The 20,102-nt window shown below is 38.6% G+C and overlaps 1 protein-coding gene across 2 annotated transcripts in view; it reads left to right on the forward strand.

Moving 5' to 3' along the window:
• LOC108532351 (serine/threonine-protein kinase ULK4-like) overlaps positions 1 to 20,102 on the forward strand; it is a 113,972-nt gene that overhangs the window by 75,962 nt on the left and 17,908 nt on the right. The window contains exons 10-11 of one of the 2 annotated variants that reach the window (XM_017876391.1): positions 1,033 to 1,140; positions 10,868 to 10,951. In XM_017876391.1, coding sequence (XP_017731880.1) covers positions 1,033 to 1,140; positions 10,868 to 10,951 — 192 coding nt within the window. The remainder of the gene's footprint in view (positions 1 to 1,032; positions 1,141 to 10,867; positions 10,952 to 20,102) is intronic. The other variant, XM_017876392.1, reaches the window with a different exon arrangement.

Raw genomic sequence — 20,102 nt, forward strand, 5'->3', positions numbered from 1 at the left:
CACACTTTGAGTCACATTAAGAATAGTGCTTCCACACTATTTTATATGCATTTTTTTTCCTTCTCAGAGTGGAGCCATTCTGTATGTGTCATTCTGAAACTGTTCTATCCTTATCATGGTTGCACTATGATTTGATTAATCTGTGTTCTGGTGTATGAACTTTGGCAATGAGTGTATGTGATTTTCTTAGCATGACTCCTAGGAAATTAACTAGATCTGATAAAACATGCTGCCGAGTTTCAGCGTACATTATATTACAGCTTTAGTATAACATTCCCAGGCTCTGATTTTTTAAGAAATCATGTAAAAGTTTAATGCAATATAAGAACTTTTTAAACTGTGGTGTGCTGGAGCATACCAGGGACCTGGCATGGTAAAATTCGTTTTCAGATCCTGGCTGTCCAAATGAACTGGATGGCTTGGGGCCAGTTGCCGGAACCTCTCTCAGCCTTTGTTTACTCTTTAAAGATAGGGCAACAATTAATTGCCTCTCAGGATTAGTGATACAGTGGAAGTGCTTCATAAACTGAAAAGTGAGTCAGGTGCCCTGGCTCACTCCTGTAATCCCAGCACTTTGGGAGGTGGAGGTGGATCACTTGAGGCCAGGAGTTTGAGATCAGCCTGGCCAACATGGCAAAACCTGTCTTTACTAAGAATACAAAAATTAGCTGGACTTGGTGGCATGCACTTGTAATCCCAGCTACTCGGGAGGTTGAGGCACAAGAATCTCTTGAACCTGGGAGGCAGAGGTTGTAGTTAACCAAGATTATGCCACTGCACTCCAGCCTGGGTAAAATAAAATAAAAAAATGATAAACTGAAAAGGGCTATATGTGTTTATTTTACTGGATATATTTCTGAGCTTCATCTGGGAGAGTTACTGCATTTTCAGGAATATAAGGCCCATATTTTGAAAATAATTTGGAAAATAGTTCTTAGAAATGGTGACTTTTACAGAGTATCTTGCTTTTTACATATAGGTTTAAGAACTGAGAGATACACTTGAAATAATTTACTCTTTTTCTCTTTGCAGGCAATTGTTCTCTTAACTGAATTAATTAGGGAAAACTTCAGGAACAGTAAATTAAAACAGTGCCTTTTACCAACCCTTGGGGAGCTGATCTATCTTGTAGCCACCCAGGTGAGACTGTCTGATTAACTCTATTGCTGCTTGACATGTTCTGACATACTCTGGCTGACAAGTATTAATATCCTATAAAAGTTTTTTGACTTCACCCCTTAGAGCATGCCTAAGGAACTTCGGATAAATTTTACCTCTTGGGGAGAGAATTTCTCAGTGTTTCTCGGTCTCCTTCTATCTATCTTACCCTGTCTCCCTCCTCCCTTCCTTCCAGTGCCTCTTTTCCTTTGAAATGTATGCGATTTGAAGGCCATATTTTAAAACCAATGAACTGAAAGTCCCTCAGGTACTCCCAAGGTTGCTGCCATCGTTGACTCCTTTAGGCAAGAGGAGACCATTGGTTCTTTCCATAGAAAGCTCCATTTCAGTTTAAATAAAACACAGCTTTGTGCAAATACAGCTTTAAACATGACTATGGACATTTGTGAAGGCAGAATTTGACTTCTTATATCTAAAGTTACAATATGGAAGTGCTACTGAATTCAACAAGGCAAAATTTAATATTCCATTAATGTGGTTTTTTAAAAAAGAATATTATGGAATAGATAGTGATAAGTTATGGATTAGTCATTTAGTGTCATACTCTGAGAGTTTTAAATACTGGTAAGTTATAAGTAATTAAGGAACTTCTGTCATTGTATTTCTTTCTTTCTTTGTTTTGAGATAGGGTCTCACTCTGTTGCCCAGGCTGGAGTACGGTAGCTTGATCATGGCTCACGGCAGCCTCGACCTCCTGGGCTCAGATCATCCTCCCACCTCAGCCTCCTGGGTAGCTGGGACTACAGCTGTGCACCTCCATGCCTGGCTAATTTTTTTGTATATTTTGTGAAGATGGGATTTTGCCATGTTGCCTAGGCTGGTCTCGAATTCCTGGGCTCAAGTGATTCACTCACCTTGGCCTCCCAAAGTGCTGGGATTACAGGTGTGAGCCACTGTACATGACTGTCATTGTATTTCTTGAGTTTTGGTTCTAGCACTTGCTCAAATGTTACATAACATCAATATCCTTAGTATCTAAATTAAACTGACTTTCTGAACAATCATAATTTTAAGGCAGTTACCACGATTGTTATAAAACATCAGTATTTTGATTTATTTAACTTCATAATTAGTACTGATAGCTGGTACAGCAAATCTGTCCTCTTTGTTCTTTTTGTGAGTGTCTTGACTATTCCTGGCCCTTCGCATATCAGAATAAATTTTAGAATCAACTTGTCCAATTCTGCAAATCGTCTATTTTTAAAAACTACACTGATTATGCAGATAAATTTGAGGAGAACTGATATATTTATGATTTTGAGTCTTCCAAATCACATTTGGAATTGTACTGAATCTGTGTATTGATTGGGAAAGTATTGATATCTTTATGATATTTATATAGTCCTCCAATGCACAAAAAGTATTTACATACATTAATATATTAACAAATTTTATTACAATTCTTTTATTCTATACAGAATGCCTTTGTACATCTTTCTTTGGTTGAATTTATTCTCAGGTAATTTTGTATTTCAAAGGGACAACATATTCACAAACCTACAACACTAGAAAGTGAAGAAAGGTATATGGGGAGAAGTCTTTTTCCTAGTTTTGTACCCCATCTGTTTAGTTCCCCAATAAATATTATAATTATATGTAATGTAATATAAATATTATAAAATACAAATATAATCTCTTATATTTACAGAGTGAATTTTGTACGTATGAGCAAATACAAATGTAGATTTTGTGTCATTTTATGCAACAGGTAGAAACTCACTTTTTTCACTCAATAGTTACACGCTATTAGGAACAGTACATGGAGCAACATAGTATTGGAAGTTCTGGCCAGGGCAATCAGGCAAGAGAAAGAAATAAAGGGTATTTAAATAGGAAGAGAAGAAGTGAAATTGTCTCTGTTTGCAGTTGACATGATTCTATATTTAGAAACCCCCCCTCGTCTCAGCCCAAAAACTCCTTAAGCTGATAAGCAATTTTAGCAAAGTTTCAGAATACAAAATCAGTGTACAAAAATCACAAGCATTCCTATACATCAACAATAGACAAGCAGAGAGCCAAATCATGAATGAACTGCCATTGACAATTGCTGCAAAGAGAATACAATACTTAAGAATACAGCTAACAAGGGACAGGAAGGACCTCTTCAAGGAGAACTACAAACCATTGCTCAAGGAAATAAGAGAGAACACAAACAAATGGAAAAACATTGTATCCTCATGGATAGGAAGAATCAGTATCATGAAAATGGCCATACTGCCCAAAGTAATTTATAGATTCAATGCTATTCCCATCAAACTACCATTGACATTCTTCACAGAATTAGAAAAAACTACTTTAAATTTCATATGGAACCAAAGAGAGCCTGTATAGCCAAGACAATCCTAAGCAAAAAGAACAAAGCTGGAAGCATCACACTACTTGACTGCAAGGCTGCAGTAACCAAAACAGCATGGTACTGGTACAAAACAGACATATAGCCCGATGGAACAGAACAGAGACCTCAGAAATAACCCACACATCTACAACCATCTGATTTTCAACAAACCTGACAAAAACAAGCTATGGGGAAAAGGTTCCCTATTTGATAAATGGTGCTGGAAAAACTGGCCAGCCATGTGCAGAGAACTGAAACTGAACTCATTCCTTACACCTTATACAAAAATTAACTCAAGATGGTTAAAGACTTAAATGTAAAGCCCAAAACCATAAAAACCCTAGAAGAAGACCTAGACAGTACCATTTAGGACATAGGCATGGGCAAAGACTTCATGACAAAAACACCAAAAGCAATGGCAACAAAAGCCAAAATTGACAAATGGGATCTAATTAAACTAAAGAACTTCTGCATGACAAAATAAACTAGCATTAGAGTGAACAGGCAACCTACAGAATGGGAGACAATTTTTGCAATCTACCCATCTGACAAAGGTCTAATATCCAGAATCTACAAGGAACTTAAACAAATTTACAAGAAAACTCAAACAACCCATCGAAAAGTGGGCAAAGGATATGAACAGACACTTCTCAAAATAATACATTTATGCAGCCAACAAACATATGGAAAAAAGCTCATCATCACTGTTCGTTAGAGAAATGCAAATCAAAACCACAATGAGATACCATCTCATACCAGTCAGAATGGCGATTATTAAAAAGTCAAGAAACAAAAACGCTGGCGAGGCTGTGGAGAAATAAGAACACTTTTGGACTGTTGGTGGGACTGTAGATTGGTTCAACCATTGTGGAGGATGATTCCTCAGGGATCTAGAACCAGAAATACCATTTGGCCCAGCCATCCCATTTGGGGTATACACCCAAAAGAATATACATCATTCTACTATAAAGACACATGCACACGTATGTTTATTGCAGCACTATTTACAATAGCAGAGACATGGAACCAACCCAAATGCCCATCAGTGATAGACTGGATAAAGAAAATGTGGCACACATACACCATGGAATTCTATGCAGCAATAAAAAAGAATGAGCTCATATCCTTTGCAGGGCCATGGATGAAGCTGGAAGCCATCATCCTCAGCAGACTAACACAGGAACAGAAAACCCAACACTGCATGTTCTCACTCATAAATGGGAGTTGAACAATGAGAACACATAGACACAGGGAGGGGAACAACACACACCAGGGCCTGCCAGGGGATGGGGAGCAAGGGGAGGGAGAGCATTAGGACAAATACCTAATGCATGTGGGGCTTAAAACCTAGATGATGAGTTGATAGGTACAGCAAACCACTCTGGCACACGTATACCTATGTAATCTGCATGTCCTGCACATGTATCCTGGAACCTAAAATTAAAAAAAAAAATACACACACACACACAAATATATATATATATATGTATAAATAACAATAAGAATGTAAACTTTATTTTTCAACATAAGCTCCATCAAGGTCAAGATACTTTGGTAAGTGATGATACTAGCCATTAAAAAAAAAAGACTCTTATATGGAGGTATGTACACTAGAGCTATTTCTTAATAATTAACATAGATATATTTCTCAATCGGTACTTGTAGCTCCGTGCTTCCTCTTCTTTTCATGTAATAGAACATTTCCATCGCAGCACTTTTGGAGGCTGGGGCAGGAGGATCTCTTGAGCCCAGGAGTTTGAGACCACCCTGGTCAACATGTGAAACCTTGTCTAAAAAACTTGCAAAAATTAGCTGTGTGTAGTGGTGTGCACCTGTAGTTCCAGCTACTTGGGAGGCTGAGGTGGGAAGATTGCTTGAGCCTAGGAGGTTGAGGCTGCAGTCAGCCATGATTGTGCCACTGCACTCCAGTCTGGGTGTCAGAGCAAGATCCTGTCAAATAAATAAATGAATGAATAAATAAATAAGAGAACATTCCCTGTGTGATGTACATTATGTGCCAAGTTTTGTGAAAGGTACTTTTCCTTGCAGTTCTTTGGGAATAGGGCTGGAGAATTTATTTCTACTTTACCACTATTTTGGACCCTCAAGGCCTTGACATCAAGGCTCAAACTTACAAAGTTTTGTATGCCCCCAGAGAAAATAAAACTTCAGTGCTCAGTTTATCCCATGCTTTCAATTGTCTGTTTTTTGGCTTAATTATTCTTTATTATCTTGTCAGATCTTTGATGCATTTTAGGGATGTCAAAATAAAACCAGTTGCTTTCATTAGAAGAGTAATCAGGTACCTGGTCTGCTCTCTCTTTTTTTTTTTTTTTTTTTTTTTGAGACGGAGTCTGGCTCTGTCGCCCAGGCTGGAGTGGCCGGATCTCAGCTCACTGCAAGCTCCGCCTCCCAGGTTTATGCCATTCTTCTGCCTCAGCCTCCGGAGTAGCTGGGACTACAGACGCCCACCACCTCGCCTGGCTAGTTTTTTGTATTTTTTAGTAGAGACGGGGTTTCATCGTGTTAGCCAGGATGGTCTCGATCTCCTGACCTCGTGATCTGCCCGTCTCGGCCTCCCAAAGTGCTGGGACTACAGGCTTGAGCCACCGTGCCCGGCCATCTGGTCTGCTATCTTACCAAGAATGAGAGTCTAGTCTAATTCTTCTTTTTTTGGTCCTATAGTTTTTCCTCCCTGCCCCCTGCTTGAGATATAATTCGTATACAATAAACGCATATTTAAAGATCACAATTTGATAAATGTTTATTTATGTATACACCTATGAAATCATCACTACACACAGAAAATGAACCTATCACCCCCGAAAGTTTCCTTAGCACCCTTTTTAATCCCTTCCTGTCTCCATACTCCATACATACTATATAAGATTTGCTTTCTTTATATAGACTTGTTTGCATTTTCTAGAATTTTATGCAAATAGAATCATACAGAATCATGTTCCTACTAGATCTAAAAGTAGATCTAGAGAATAATTTTTCTTGGCATATACTTTTTTTTTTTTAGGATGGAGTCTCATTCTCTTGCCCAGGCTGGAGTGCAGTGACACGATCTTGGCTCACTGCAACCCCCACCTCCTGGGTTCAAGCGATTCTCCTGTTTCAGCTTCCTGAGTAGCTTGGACTCCAAGTGTGTACCACCACACCCAGCTAATTTTTGTATTTTTAGTAGAAACGGGGTTTTGCTACATTGGCCAGGCTGGTCTCGAACTCCTGACCTCAAGTGATCTGCCTGCCTCAGTCTCCCAAAGTGTTGAGATTACAGGTGTTAGCTACCACACCTAGCCCTTGGTATATACTTTAACTGAATACAAGCTAGGCTATTTGAATAAAGGGATGATAATGTGGCTATGAAATTTAACTACATCTCCTGATAGCAAACTGGAAAAGGAAGTTAAGTCCCTGAATCTACAAAAATAAATAACTTTTCAGGACATGAGGGCTTTGTGGAATTGTCACTTTGACTATAATAAACCTTAAAAATCTCAGGTCAGTGCTGATCTGTTGGGACTGAGCTGAAGTGATTATATATAGTATATATAATATACCAACCTAAGTCTTGTTGGCTCTCTAGTAACACCCTAAGGCTTACGGACAGAAGACCAGACCTTATTCTGTAGAGGATATTATAAGGCAACACCTTTTCAGTTTATGTATTTTTCTTGCTTTTGTCAAGGATACCTGTCACCCTGAGTTCAGGTATTCTTATTTTGTGTTTTTTGTTTTATCGCATAATTTCTTTCTTCTTGCCTTGCTCATAGTCACAGCCAAAGTCTCTCTCATTACCTTCTAGGCCCTCATGGGCTGGCTCTTCAGAACCTATCCGACCTAATTCCTCAGTACCTTCCTACTCACTCCTTCCAGCTATACTGACCTCCCCATAGTTCCTTAAACCCACTATGCCATGCTTCTGCCTCACCATATTGACATTTGCTGTTCCTTCTGCTTGTAGTATTTTCTTCTGAGTTGTTTGTATTTTCTCTCTGCTCAAAAATCCCTTCAGAAAACCTTTCCCTGGCTATGAGTGATCTGAGATGGAGCCAGCCTGTCTACAGTCTTTCTGCAACCTCTTACTCTGCTGTTTTTCTTTATAGCACTCGTCATTATCTTGACTTACTTATTTTGTTTACTTCTTTGAAAAAAAAATCTTGGCCGGGCATGGTGGCTCATGCCTGTAATCCCAGCACTTTGGGAGGCTGAGGTGGGTAGATCACATGAGGTCAGGAGTTTGAGACCAGCCTAGCCAACATGGCGAAACCCTGTCTCTACTAAAACTACAAAAAATTAGCTGGGCATGGTGGCTCAGGCTTGTAATTCCAGCTACTTGGGAGGTTGAGGCAGGAGAATCACTTGAACCTAGGAGGCAGAGGTTGCGATGAGCTGAGATCATGCCACTGCACTCCAGCCTGGGCAACAAGAGCGAAACTTCATATCAAAAAACAAAATGAAACAAACAAAAAACCAGAAAATAACAAAAACAAAATGAAACAAAAAAACTCAGTCTTCCCCTGAGCACTTAATATTAAGGAAGAAAATGTATTTGCCTCTTTATGGTTTATGGCCATTATTAAGAGGAGTTTCTGGTGCACAGTAGGTGCTTTTTTCATGCATGAACTGCACCAAGGCCAGTGGGACAGGAGAAAAGTGAGGAAGGAGGCAGGGTTGGAGAGACTGGCAGGGACATGATCATGAAGGGCTCCTCGCCAGTCCGATGTCTTGGTCTTGATCCGAAGAGCAAGGGGAACTCATTAAAGAGTTTTAAGAAGAGTAATTATGTCAGCTGATTTGCATGCCAAAAAGATAATTCTGGTTTAAATGTGGAGAGTAGTGGAGACTGAAGACAGGATTCTGAGAGCCTGGATGAGAGTAAGCAACATAGGAGCAAAACTAGGAGAGAGAAGTGGGTATTTCAGGAAAGGGAAAGTCAGGACTGAATGTAGTTTAAGACCCAATTTAAAGGCCTAAGAGGGATCTGTTGGATTTAATGACATGAACGTCACTGGTAACTCAACAAGAGCTTTTTATATATTTATTTATTTTCCCTGGAATGGGAGATAGAAGTCATATTGGAGTGGGTTGAGGCGTTAGTGGAAGGTGAGGAAACTGAGAAAGTCAGTGTAAAGTGAGGATAGTTGTGAAAAGGGGCCAAGGGATGAGGAAGGTCTTGTTTTCAAAATGAGTGACCGTATTCAGGTGGAAACAGGAAAGATCCAGAGGGGATAAGATGTTGAAAATTTAGGAGCAATAAGGGATAGTCCATTAGCTAATGACCCTGAGGAAGGCAGGATGGGAATGGGATCCTGAGCCCAAGTGGAGGGAGACGAATGGAGGAACCTGTCCTGTTATAACCATTGGGCAGAAGTAGCAGATGGCTTTATGTGGAGGAAAGTTTGTCTTTCCTTTCTCAGAACTTCTGTTCTCTTTATGTGTGTCGGAGGAAAGTAGGTGGAGTGGTGGGAGGGTCATAGGTTTAAAATAGCCTTTTCAGGGAGGGTGGTGATAAGCGAAATAGTATGGCTGGAGATTGATGTTGAAGGTCCCCTGAGGATGCTGATCCCAAGTAAGTAATGGACTCTGTGCTCTGTGGTGCCACCTTCTCTAAGGGTCCAGTTGCCTGAGAGCAGACTTAGAGAAAACAAGCAGCTAGCTTTCTCAGAGGTTGAGGTTTCCCAAACAAGAGTAAAGGGACAACTAGAGAGACCAATAGTTCAGGTTTGGGGCAGGAGTGATTAAATGATGGGCCAGGGATTCTAAGTGGCTGGGAGCGAAGTAGGTGATCTGTTGAGGGAAAGAAGAGGGGCCAGGGGAGAGGGCATAGAGTCCACTGATGTTAAGGGTTGTGGGGCATTTTAAATAAGGGAAGGAAAGAAAGTTGTGTTTGCAAGTTAAATTTAGTGTGAATTCGTGATTTTTTAGTTGGAGCAGCTCCTGATCATAATGTCCAGGGTATAACCATATGTGGAATTCTATAATCAAGTAAGGGTATGGTTTTAATGGGTCATGAGTCTTCTCATGGGTTTAAAATACTTTTGGATTAGTAATGTACTAATTTCTTTTTTAAAATTTCAACTTTATTTTAGATTCAGGGGGTACATGTGTAGGTTTGTTACATGAATAGATTGCATGATGCTGAGGTTTGGGGTATGACTGATCCTGCCTCCCAGGTAGTGAACATGGTAGTCAATATGCAGTTTTTCAACCCTTACTCCTATCCCACCCTCCCCACTTATAGTAGTCCCTAGTGTCTTTTGTTCCTATCTTCTATGTGTACACCATGTTTAGTTCTCACAAGTGAGAACACGTGGTATTTGATTTTCTGTTCTTGCTTCAATTAGCTTAAGATAATGGCCTCCAGCTGTATCCATGTTGCTGCAGAAGTATTTCATGGTGGATATATACTACATTTTCTTTATCCAGTTCACTGTTGATGGGCACCTAAGTTGATTCCATGTTTTTGCTCTTGTGAATAGTGCTACGATGAACATATGAGTGTGCGTGTGTTTTTGGTGGAATGATGTATTTTCCTTTGGGTATATAACCAGTAATGGGATTGCTGGTTCAAATGGCAGTTCTCGTTTTAGTTCTTTGAGCTATCTCCAAACTGTTTTTCATAGTAGCTGAAGTAAATTAAGAATGTACTAGTTCTGTCATTTGGACACTCTTGAGTATGTTCTATAAGTAGAACCTATTTTTTTCTGCTTTAAAAATTGGTTTTTTTCATCTTACTGTGTGGTACCTGATTTATTTTCTGATTGTATTTGATAGGCTGCAGGAGTGTGCTTGAGGTTATTACACTAATTTGGTTAATCTTCTGGGAGAGAATTGTTGCTCATGTCATTAAAATCAGTTTACCTGCTCATTTGCTCATTAGCTCCTTGTCTTACTGGGTAACATACTACCTTTTACTTGTGCTTGTGAATTATCCTAAGATATTACTCAAACTTGTGTTTTCTATGCTTTCAAATCATTCCAGATAATGTAATACTTTTAAGATAGTTGTATCTGTATTATCATCTATAATTATCATTAGATTGATTTATCTGTCAGATCATATTGGATCATATTGTCATTTCTCAAGTTTTTAAATCTAGCTTCTATTGAGGGGATCTTACCCACATCATAGATAATGCAGTGAGAAATAGAATAAATACCTTGTATATACAATGTAGTAAAAGATTCTTGACCTAGTCATTATCATCAGGTAGTATGTAATACTTTAAATAGATTATTAGGTTTTAGATAGTTTGTATACTTGGAGCTGTGCCATTTGCTTGAATGGGTTAATATCTTTTGTGCTGTTAGCTTCACTGCCTTTTTTTTCCCACTTCATTTTAGGAAGGAAAAAAAAAGAACCCTAGAGAGTGCTGGGCTGTTCCCTTGGCTGCATACACAGTGCTAATGAGGTGCCTTCGGGAAGGGGTAAGGCTCCTTTGTTGTCCTCTGTAGATGCTGGCAATTGTAATAACCCTTCAGGCACTGTATGAGGATTGTAGCCTGCAGCAGTGCAGGAGCTTGTCAACTAAGTATTGCTCCTGAATTTAAATAATCCCGACAACCCACCATGAGCAAGTGACCTACAGTGGAGCAAGTGTAAAAATGATCTAGCTTTCTCATTCACTTGTTTAAATGTCTTGCTTTTTAAAGGAATGATAGCTTATATAAACAATGTAACTAGCATTCAATAGCATATTCTTAATGACCCTCCCCCCTCCCCCCTTAAAGTTATTGATACACCAGTTTAGTAAGGTAGGTGTGTGCAGAGAATTTTCTGTGAGCCTGAGACAACCTGTGATTATCTTGTCAGATCGCCATTTTGAGGTTTAGAAACAGGGAAGCTTCTATTATCCATTTATTTTAATATTAAGTAGTATTTGTTATGTGATATGATTTTTCAGTTTATTCACATCATTTCTTAAGCAATTGTTAATGGCTGAAAGCCAGCCAGCTGGCCAACCAACCAACTCATCTATATGTAGCTCCCACGTGTAACTATGTAAAGGATTTAGTAACCAACCTAAAAGACTGGCATTTTCTGTTTGCATTAAGTCATTTGACATTGTTTCACCCAAGGCAAAGCCATAGGGTGAAAACATTCCTTCAGGAATGAAAAAGATTTATCAGGATAAACATTTTTCTTTTGAGTTCATTGCTTCCTACTTTATATGGTAACAGAATCAGAATCATGTTCTAAGTGTAGAAAAACTCCCCGAGGTTTTCTCCTAGTGATCCAGAAGAAAAGTTTGAACTCTTCCCAGTCTGTAGGTTTGAATACCTAGTCATTTGTTGTTATGGGATATGATGTATATTAACAATTGTACTTTGTCAATGATATGAAAATTAAGTCATTCTCAGCTATCATCAAAAGACATGTTTGGGTTTAGCATTGAAAGCTTCAAGGTAGGTGCACTTAGAGGCACACAGATGAAAAAATTCCTGTTCACACACAGACCTCACCTATTGTGGGAGCGAAAATAAAAACATAAAGTGGAATATGTCAAACACATGAATGCAAAAGAACAAAATATAGGAACTCAAGGGAAAGAGAAGACTTCTAGGGATCCTGTTGACAGTGTAAAAGTCATTATTGTGAATAGTGCTGTGATAAGCATGGGAGTACAAGAGTGCAGTTGTCTCTTTGATATACTGGTTTTCTTTCTTTAGCATGTATACCCAGCAGTGGGACTGCTGGATCATATGGTAGCTCTATTTTTAGTTTTTTTTTTTTTGAGGAAACTCCATACTGTTTTCTATAATGGCTGTACTAATTTGCATTCTGACCAACAGTGTAGAAGAGTTGTCCTTTCTTCACATCCTTGCCAGCATCTGTTGTCTTTTTGATGATCGCCATTTTAATTGGAGTGAGATGGTATCTTATTGTGGTTTTGATTTGCATTTCCCTGATGATTAGTGTTGTTGAGCCTTTGGTTATATACCTGCTAGCAATTTTTATGTCTTCTTTTGAGAAATGTCTTTTCAGATCATTTGTCCATTTTCAAATTGGGTTGGTTGTTTGTTTGTTTTTTTTTTTGCTATTGAGTTGAAGTCTTTATATATTCTGTTTTTTTTTTTAAATTTCAACTGTTATTTTAGATTTAGGGGGTACATGTGCAGGTTTGCTATATGGGTATATTGCGTAATGCTGCGGTTTGGGGTTATGACCGATCCTGTCACCCAGGTAGTGAGCCTAGTATCCAGTAGGTAGTTTTTCAGCCCTTATTCTCTGTCCACCCTCTCCCTTCTAGAAATCTCCAGTGTCTGTCGTTTTCTTCTTTCTGTCCACGTATACCCAATGTTAGTTCTCACTTATAAGTGAGAACACATGGTATTTGGTTTTCTGTATCTGCTTTAATCTGTTTAGGATAATGGTTCCAACATCCATGTTGTTGCAAAGAACATGATTTTATAATTTTTTTAATGGCTGCATAGTTTTTTATGATGTATATGTACTACATTTTCTTTATCCACATATTCTGGTTATTAATCTCTTAGCTAAGATATGGAATCAACCTAAGTGTCCATCAGTGAATGAATGGATACGGAAAATGTGGCATATATGCACCATGAAATAGTATTTAGCTAAACAGTAAATTGATCGGTTCTTAATGCTGAACTCTATATAAATTGAATGGCGCCATATTCTTTTGAGACTTAATTCTTTTGCTTTTAAAGCTAGGTTAGTTTACATGCTGATTGCGTAAACTATAGCTCATTTGGACCACTGTGTAGGGTGTTGTTGAAATATGCCTCAGTGCACGTGCGTGAGTACACACACACACACACACACACACACACAGTTTCCCCACATCACTGAGTGAAACTCTGTCTTCTCTCCCCTGCCCTGCAGTGTCACCTCTGTCACGTCAATTGACATGTCTCTTTCTGGGCTCTATTTGGTTCTGTTGGTCTACTTATTTCTGGGCTCTGTGTGTGTATGTGTGTGCATGCATGTGTGTGTATCAATTTGTACCCCACCGGCAGAGTATGGAAGTACTCATTAACCCGTATCTTCCCAAACATTTGACATAGGCGAACTTTAAATTTTTGTCAATCTGGTGGGCATTAAGTGGTTTATTTTTATTTTTTTGAGACAGGATCTCACTCTGTCATCCTGGCTCCCTGCAGTCTCCGCCTCTGGGATCAAGTAATCCTCCTGCCTCAGCCTCCCGAGTAGCTGGGACTACACATGCATACTACTATGCCCGGCTAATTTTTGTATTTGTAGAGACAAGAGTTTCACCATGTCACCCAGGCTGGTCTCTAACTCATGGGCTCTAGGGATCCACCTCCCTTGGCCTCTCAGAGAGTTGGGATTACAGACACCAGCCACTGTGCCCAGCCATCGTTTCTTATAGTAGTTTTAACATGTATTTCCCTGATTACTAATGAGGATGACCATCCTTTTCTATTTACCTCGTTTTTTGGGCTTCCTGTTTTGAAAAGTGCTTGTCAAGTCTTAAACTTGTCTTTTTCCTATTGCTTTGTAGGAACTCTGTACCCTCTACAACCTATTATTATAAAATGTTTCAAACATTAGAAAAGGAAAGGAAGCTGTAATAATCACCTTTGTTTCCATCACCTAGATGAAACAGTAAACATTTTGTCCTATTTGCTTTGCTGTAATATGTGTGTGAGTATATGTGTATCCACGTGCATGTGCATTTATTCATATTCTTTACAGTATCTATTGATAGGCAGAAGTTCTTAATTTTAATGTAGCCACTTTATATATAATATATATATATATATAAGACTCTGTATGTGTGTGTGTGTGTGTGTATGTGTGTATACACATACAGTCTTTCTACGTTGCCCAGGCTGGTCTTGAACTCCTGGGCTCAAGCAGTCCTCCTGTCTCAGCCTCCCAGGTAGCTGGAATTATAGTCATGCATGCCACCATGCTCTGTGTAGCTCAGTTTATCTATTCCTTTATGATTTGTGCTTTTTGTATCTTACGAAATGCTTCCCTCCTCCAACATCATTAAGAGAGTCTATTACATTTTATTCTGAAAGTCTTATTTTTTCTTTTCCCATTTAGAGCTTTAATCTATTTGTAATTATCTTTGGTGCGTGGTGCTATGTGTAGGTCCAGTTTGGTTTTTAAAAATAAGAATAGTCAAGTGAAGAATCCCCTATCCAGACCCAGTTTCAGGTAGGTGCCCCCAGTGCCTACAACTGAGTATAAAAGATGTGAACAATAACTCCCCCATCTCCCTGCTATCTCACTGATCTGAGGAGGGCATTAAGGATGTATTTGCAGCTGGGAGTGCAGGTTGCAGGAGGGAAAGCCCACAAGAAGCTAAAATTATAAGCAGGTCTTCACTTGATTTACAGAATATTTCCTTCAAGAAGCCACAGTTGCTCTGACAGCTAATTTCTTAGCAGCAACAACTGTAGTAAAAAAAGTGAAATAGTGTATTTAATTGTTAATAAAGTATTGTCAGCTCACAAATGTATTCACATAAAATATATATTTCAAGAACAATAGAATAACCACGAATATGAAAAGAATTAGGAAAAAAAGAAACAAAAAAGAAGACATAAATGCGAAACAGATGGAACAAATAGCACAAAACATGATGAAAGTTATAAATGAAACTATACCAACAGTCACAATAAATGTAAATGGACTAAATAGTTAAGAGAAGATGACTATAAAACAGAATTAGAGCAGGCGTGGTGGCTCACGCCTGTAATCCCAGCACTTTGGGAGGCCGAGGCTGGCGGGTCACGAGGTCAGGAGTTCAAGACCAGCCTGACCAACATGGTGAAACCCTGTCTCTGCTAAAAATACAAATATTAGCTGGGCATGGTGGTGCATGGCTGTAATCCCAGCTACTCAGGAGACTGAGGCAGGAGAATCACTTGAACCTGGGAGGCAGAGGTTGTAGTGAGTCGAGATCACACCACTACACTCCAGCCTGGGCAACAGAACAAGACTCCATCTCAAAAAAAAAAAACAAAAAAAACCAGAATTAGAAAATAAACACTATGAAAAGACATCTAAAACATAAATTTATAGAAAGACTGAAAGAGAATGAAAAAAGATACACATGTCATATGTACCTAACCCAAAGAAGTGTGGTTAGCTATATTATTATCAGATAAAATAGGCTTTGGGTAAAAAGCAATATGGGAGATTTTTTAAGGTCACAATATAATGATGAAAATTATAATAAACCAAGGGAAAGGCAATCTAAAATTTTAATGTATCTGATAACTAGCAGTCAGAATACATGAAAGCAAAATATGACAAAATTGCAACCCTAAGAGGGCAATTTAAACACATATCTCAGTATCTGATAGAACAGACAAAAAACAATCAGCATAGATAGAGAAGATCTACATCTGTCTAGAAAATTAACAAGCTTGACCTAATGTATAGAAAAAACATCTCTCTCCAAAGTGACAAAATTCACTGCCCCTCCAAGTATATATGTACTGAGCCATAAGGAAAATCTCAACAAATTCCAAAGAAGTGGAATATTCATGTATCTTTCTCTCTAACCATAATCTCATTAAACTAAACACAATAATAAAAAGATAAAGTAAAAAGCCAGAAAGGCAGATACTAAATGAGAAAGTGACAGAAAAGTTATAGATTTTGTTAAGCGTACAAAGCTTGTATGGGGTAAAGCAGTCAAAGGGATATGAAAATTTACACAGAAATCCAACCATTATAAATCCTTGAAAGATACTACATACAGATATTTCATCAGTTCTCACATGCCAAACCCAGCAAAGACAAACTTTGGAGCCTCCCCTGCGAGTAGACCTGCCGCAGGAGGAGAGGCAGCACAAACCTCCCTCTGCAGTGAAAATGCCACATTGTGTGTGCTTCTTACCCCATCACCTCTTTGGCAGTGGTCTACACTGCTCAGCGCTGGCTGAGAATCGCTTCCCTCATACCACTCTCAATAGTTCACTCCAAGACACACTGGGCAACTCTGTACCTGGTAAGCCATTGTGAATCCAACTAATGGCATTCAGAAAGTTAGAAATCTTTGAATTATCAGATTCATAGTGATATTCTAAAGAAAGAAAATGACATCATTTCTGTTCCACACACATGTTGCCCACCTTCACTGCATAAAAAGCAAGGGGAATTGTGAGTACCCACAAAGAACCTGATATTGATGGCACATACATTTCTTCATTAGGAAGAATAAATTTAGACCGTAACAATTTAAAAAACCAGAACATGTAACTGTACATTTTAGCTCTTATTAAAATCCAAGAGATTTAACTTATTTGCTCCTTGTTTAGGTAATTAGTGTCTAAAACATTTCAAAGATAACGTATATAATGGCTAACATTTCTAATACTTTTAAAAAATTCAAGTCCAGTCTCTTTTAATTAAATATATAAATTATTTGTCACTGGCTTTCTCAAAAGAAGAACAAAGAGCCCTAATTAAAAGTAAACATTAAATTTCCTCTTAAAAAATTTTACATCAAAATTATCTAATAAACTATAGTTCAGAAAATAATTTCTGAATTAAGAAAATATGAATAATAAAACCAAGTTTATGTTCTGAGTTTCAAATTTTATTTTATTTTAAAATTTTGTTTTAAGTTCTAGGGTACATGTGCAGGATTGTTACATAGGTAAATGTGTGCCTTGGTGGTTTGGTACACCTATCAACCCATCACCTAAGTATTAAACCCAGCATGCATTAGCTATTTTTCCTAATGCTCCTCCCCCGTCTGCCCTGACAGGCCCCAGTATGCATTGCTCCCCTTCCTGTGTCCATGTGTTCTCATTGAACCTCACATTTTTAAATACAGCATATGCCAGGTGTCAGTTCAGTACTCATAATTATACAGACTATTATGTAAGCTAAAAAATGTTGATTAGATACAAATGTATAAATTAATCTTCTCTAGACATGTGGAAATTCTCTAGAGGCGATTTTCAGCTTCTGTGTAGATTGTAGAGTAGACTGCTACCTGTCCCCCAAAAATGAACACCTTATAAAAAAAGACAACACTCTCAGCCTCACTATTGTACACACATATGAAAGATATAGTATTTAAATTCAATGCCAAATATTTCTGAGATCAACACAGCAGTGATCCCAAGGAGAAAAGTTCTTTTTGCTAATGGGCACAAACTTGAAGGGCAAAGCAATGGAAGGGTAAGTCTTCAGACTCAGGGATGGGGCTCAACTCAGAAACACATGGAAGATCATTGGCATATTTTTTTTTTTTTTTAAATAGCAAACACCACCAAGTGGAACCCCCAAGGTTTAGTCAATATGAAACCTCTGAGGAGTGGCACATCCGAGACTGAAATTCCCATCTTTTAATTCCCAGCTTAAGATCTCTGAAGTCCCAGCACCAGCTCTGAAATCATTATTCCATATTATCATGGATGCCTCTTCTTCTATACTGCTGTACTCTTTTTTTTTGAACAGTTATACCTGATCTTCCTATTTTTGTGTGTGTTTCACTAAAAGTTTTTCACTCTAAATACTTCCCTCTTTCCATCTGAGCACTTACATCTGTAACGAGGACAAAAAGATCTAACATCTGTCTCACCCTTGGTTTGCGTTTTGTTTTGTTTGTTTTTGAGACAGGGTCTTGCACTGTCACCCAGGCTGGAGTGCAGTGGTGTGATCACCTTTCATTGCAGCCTCGACCTCCTGGGCTAAAGTAATTTTCCCACCTCAGCCTCTGAGTAGCTGAGACTACAGGTGTGTGCCACCATGCCTGGCTAATGTTTGTATTTTTCTGTAGAGATGGGGTTTTGCCATGTTGCCCAGGCTTGGATTGAACTACTGGCTTAAGTGATCCTCCTGCCCTGGCTTCCCAAAGTGCTGGAAGGAATTACAGGTATGAGCCACCGTGCCTGGCCTCCCCATTGTTAAAACTATGGAAATCATGTTCACAAAGCAGGTTGGCCTGTTTGGAAAAGGCTGTAGTAATTTCTCGGGTAACTGTAAAATAGAAAGCTACTGAAAATTACTTTAATACATTCATTACAGTCTCAGTATAAGATTATAGCTTCCTCTCCCAAAGCGTAACTGCAAAATGACACAGGATGAGGTAGCTTTGAAAATGCTGCATACAGTATTCTCTTGCGTAGAATCATAATTTAGAACTCTAAAAGTTGCCAGAAATAAAACTGTCCAAGTTTGTTTAACCCAATGTGTTCCAACTTATTTGACTAGAAAACCATTCATGCAACATTTATGAATATCCCATGGCAAATCTAGTTTTCTGTGAATAATGGATAAAATATTTATAATTTAAAACTAAAATTGCCTTCTATGCAGAGATCTACATGTCAATAAAACGAAGAAATAAAATTTCCATACTGTTTTCTTTCCAATACAAGGATTAGATGGAAAAGGAAAAGAGTAATAACCAGAATCAATAGCCCATGTCTGGCCAGGCGCCATGGCTCAATCACACCTGTAATCCCAGCGATTTCAGAAGCTAAGGCAGGAGGATCGCTGGGCTGAAGTGATCTTTGAATGAAACCCCATCTCTAAAAAATTAAAAATATTAGCTGGGTGTGCACCTATAGTCCTACCTACTTAGTAGAATCATTTCAGCCCAGGAGTTTGAGGCTGTAGTGAGCTATGAGTGTACTACTGCATTCCGGCCTGGGTAACAGGGTGAGACTCCATCTCTAAAAATAAAATTTAAAAATAAATAAAGCCCAGGTGCGGTGGCTTATACCTATAATCCCAGCACTATGGGAGGACTAGGTGGGAGGATCACTTGAGGCCAAAAGTTCGGGACCAGCCCGGGCAACATAGTGAGACTCCATTGCTACAAAAAAAAAATTAAAATTAGCCCAATGTAGTGGTGCATGCCTGTAGTCCCAGCTGCTCTGTAGGTTGAGGCAGAAGGATTGGTTGAGCCCAGGAGTATGAGGCTGCGGTGAGCTATGCACACTATTGCCCTCCAGCCTGGGCAACAGCAAACCCTGTCTCAAATAAATAAATAAAATAAAATAAAATAATGGCCCATGCCCAGTAAGGTACATTACTAACTTTTGAATGTGAGGGGGGAAAAAAGGAAATAAGCCAATTAGCATTTCAATAGATGTAAAAATGAGAACTTAGCTCAACAGTTTGAATGGACTGATGCCACAAAACTATACACTATTGAGTTAAAATTTTAGGTCAATTTTATATCTGTTTATCTTACATATAACCACAACTTTATTTTTGTCTTAAATTTTTAAAAATAGAGGTTGGGTCTCCTTAAGTTGCCCAGGCTTGTCTTGAACTCCTGAGCTCAAGCGATCCTCCTGCATTGGCCTCCCAAAGTGCTGAGATTACAGGTGTGAGCCACCACTCCTGGCCATTGCCACAACATTAAAGAAAGGGAGAAATAGAACAGACCACATTCTTGACTATTAGGTAATACAACTTTATTTCAACAAAGGGGAGTAAAGGCAATAAAATCCCACCCACCTGGAAAGTTTTAAACCATCTCATAAACAACCTTAGATGAAGGAAAATTTTAAAACGAGACTTGGGACTGTCTATATAGTAACAATAATGGAAACACTGCATGTCAAAACTAATGGGCTATTGCTAACACTAGATTAAAAGGAA

The sequence above is a fragment of the Rhinopithecus bieti genome, unplaced genomic scaffold (assembly GCF_001698545.2).
Source record: "Rhinopithecus bieti isolate Rb0 unplaced genomic scaffold, ASM169854v2 scaffold_9581, whole genome shotgun sequence".
NCBI classification, from domain to species: domain Eukaryota; kingdom Metazoa; phylum Chordata; class Mammalia; order Primates; family Cercopithecidae; genus Rhinopithecus; species Rhinopithecus bieti.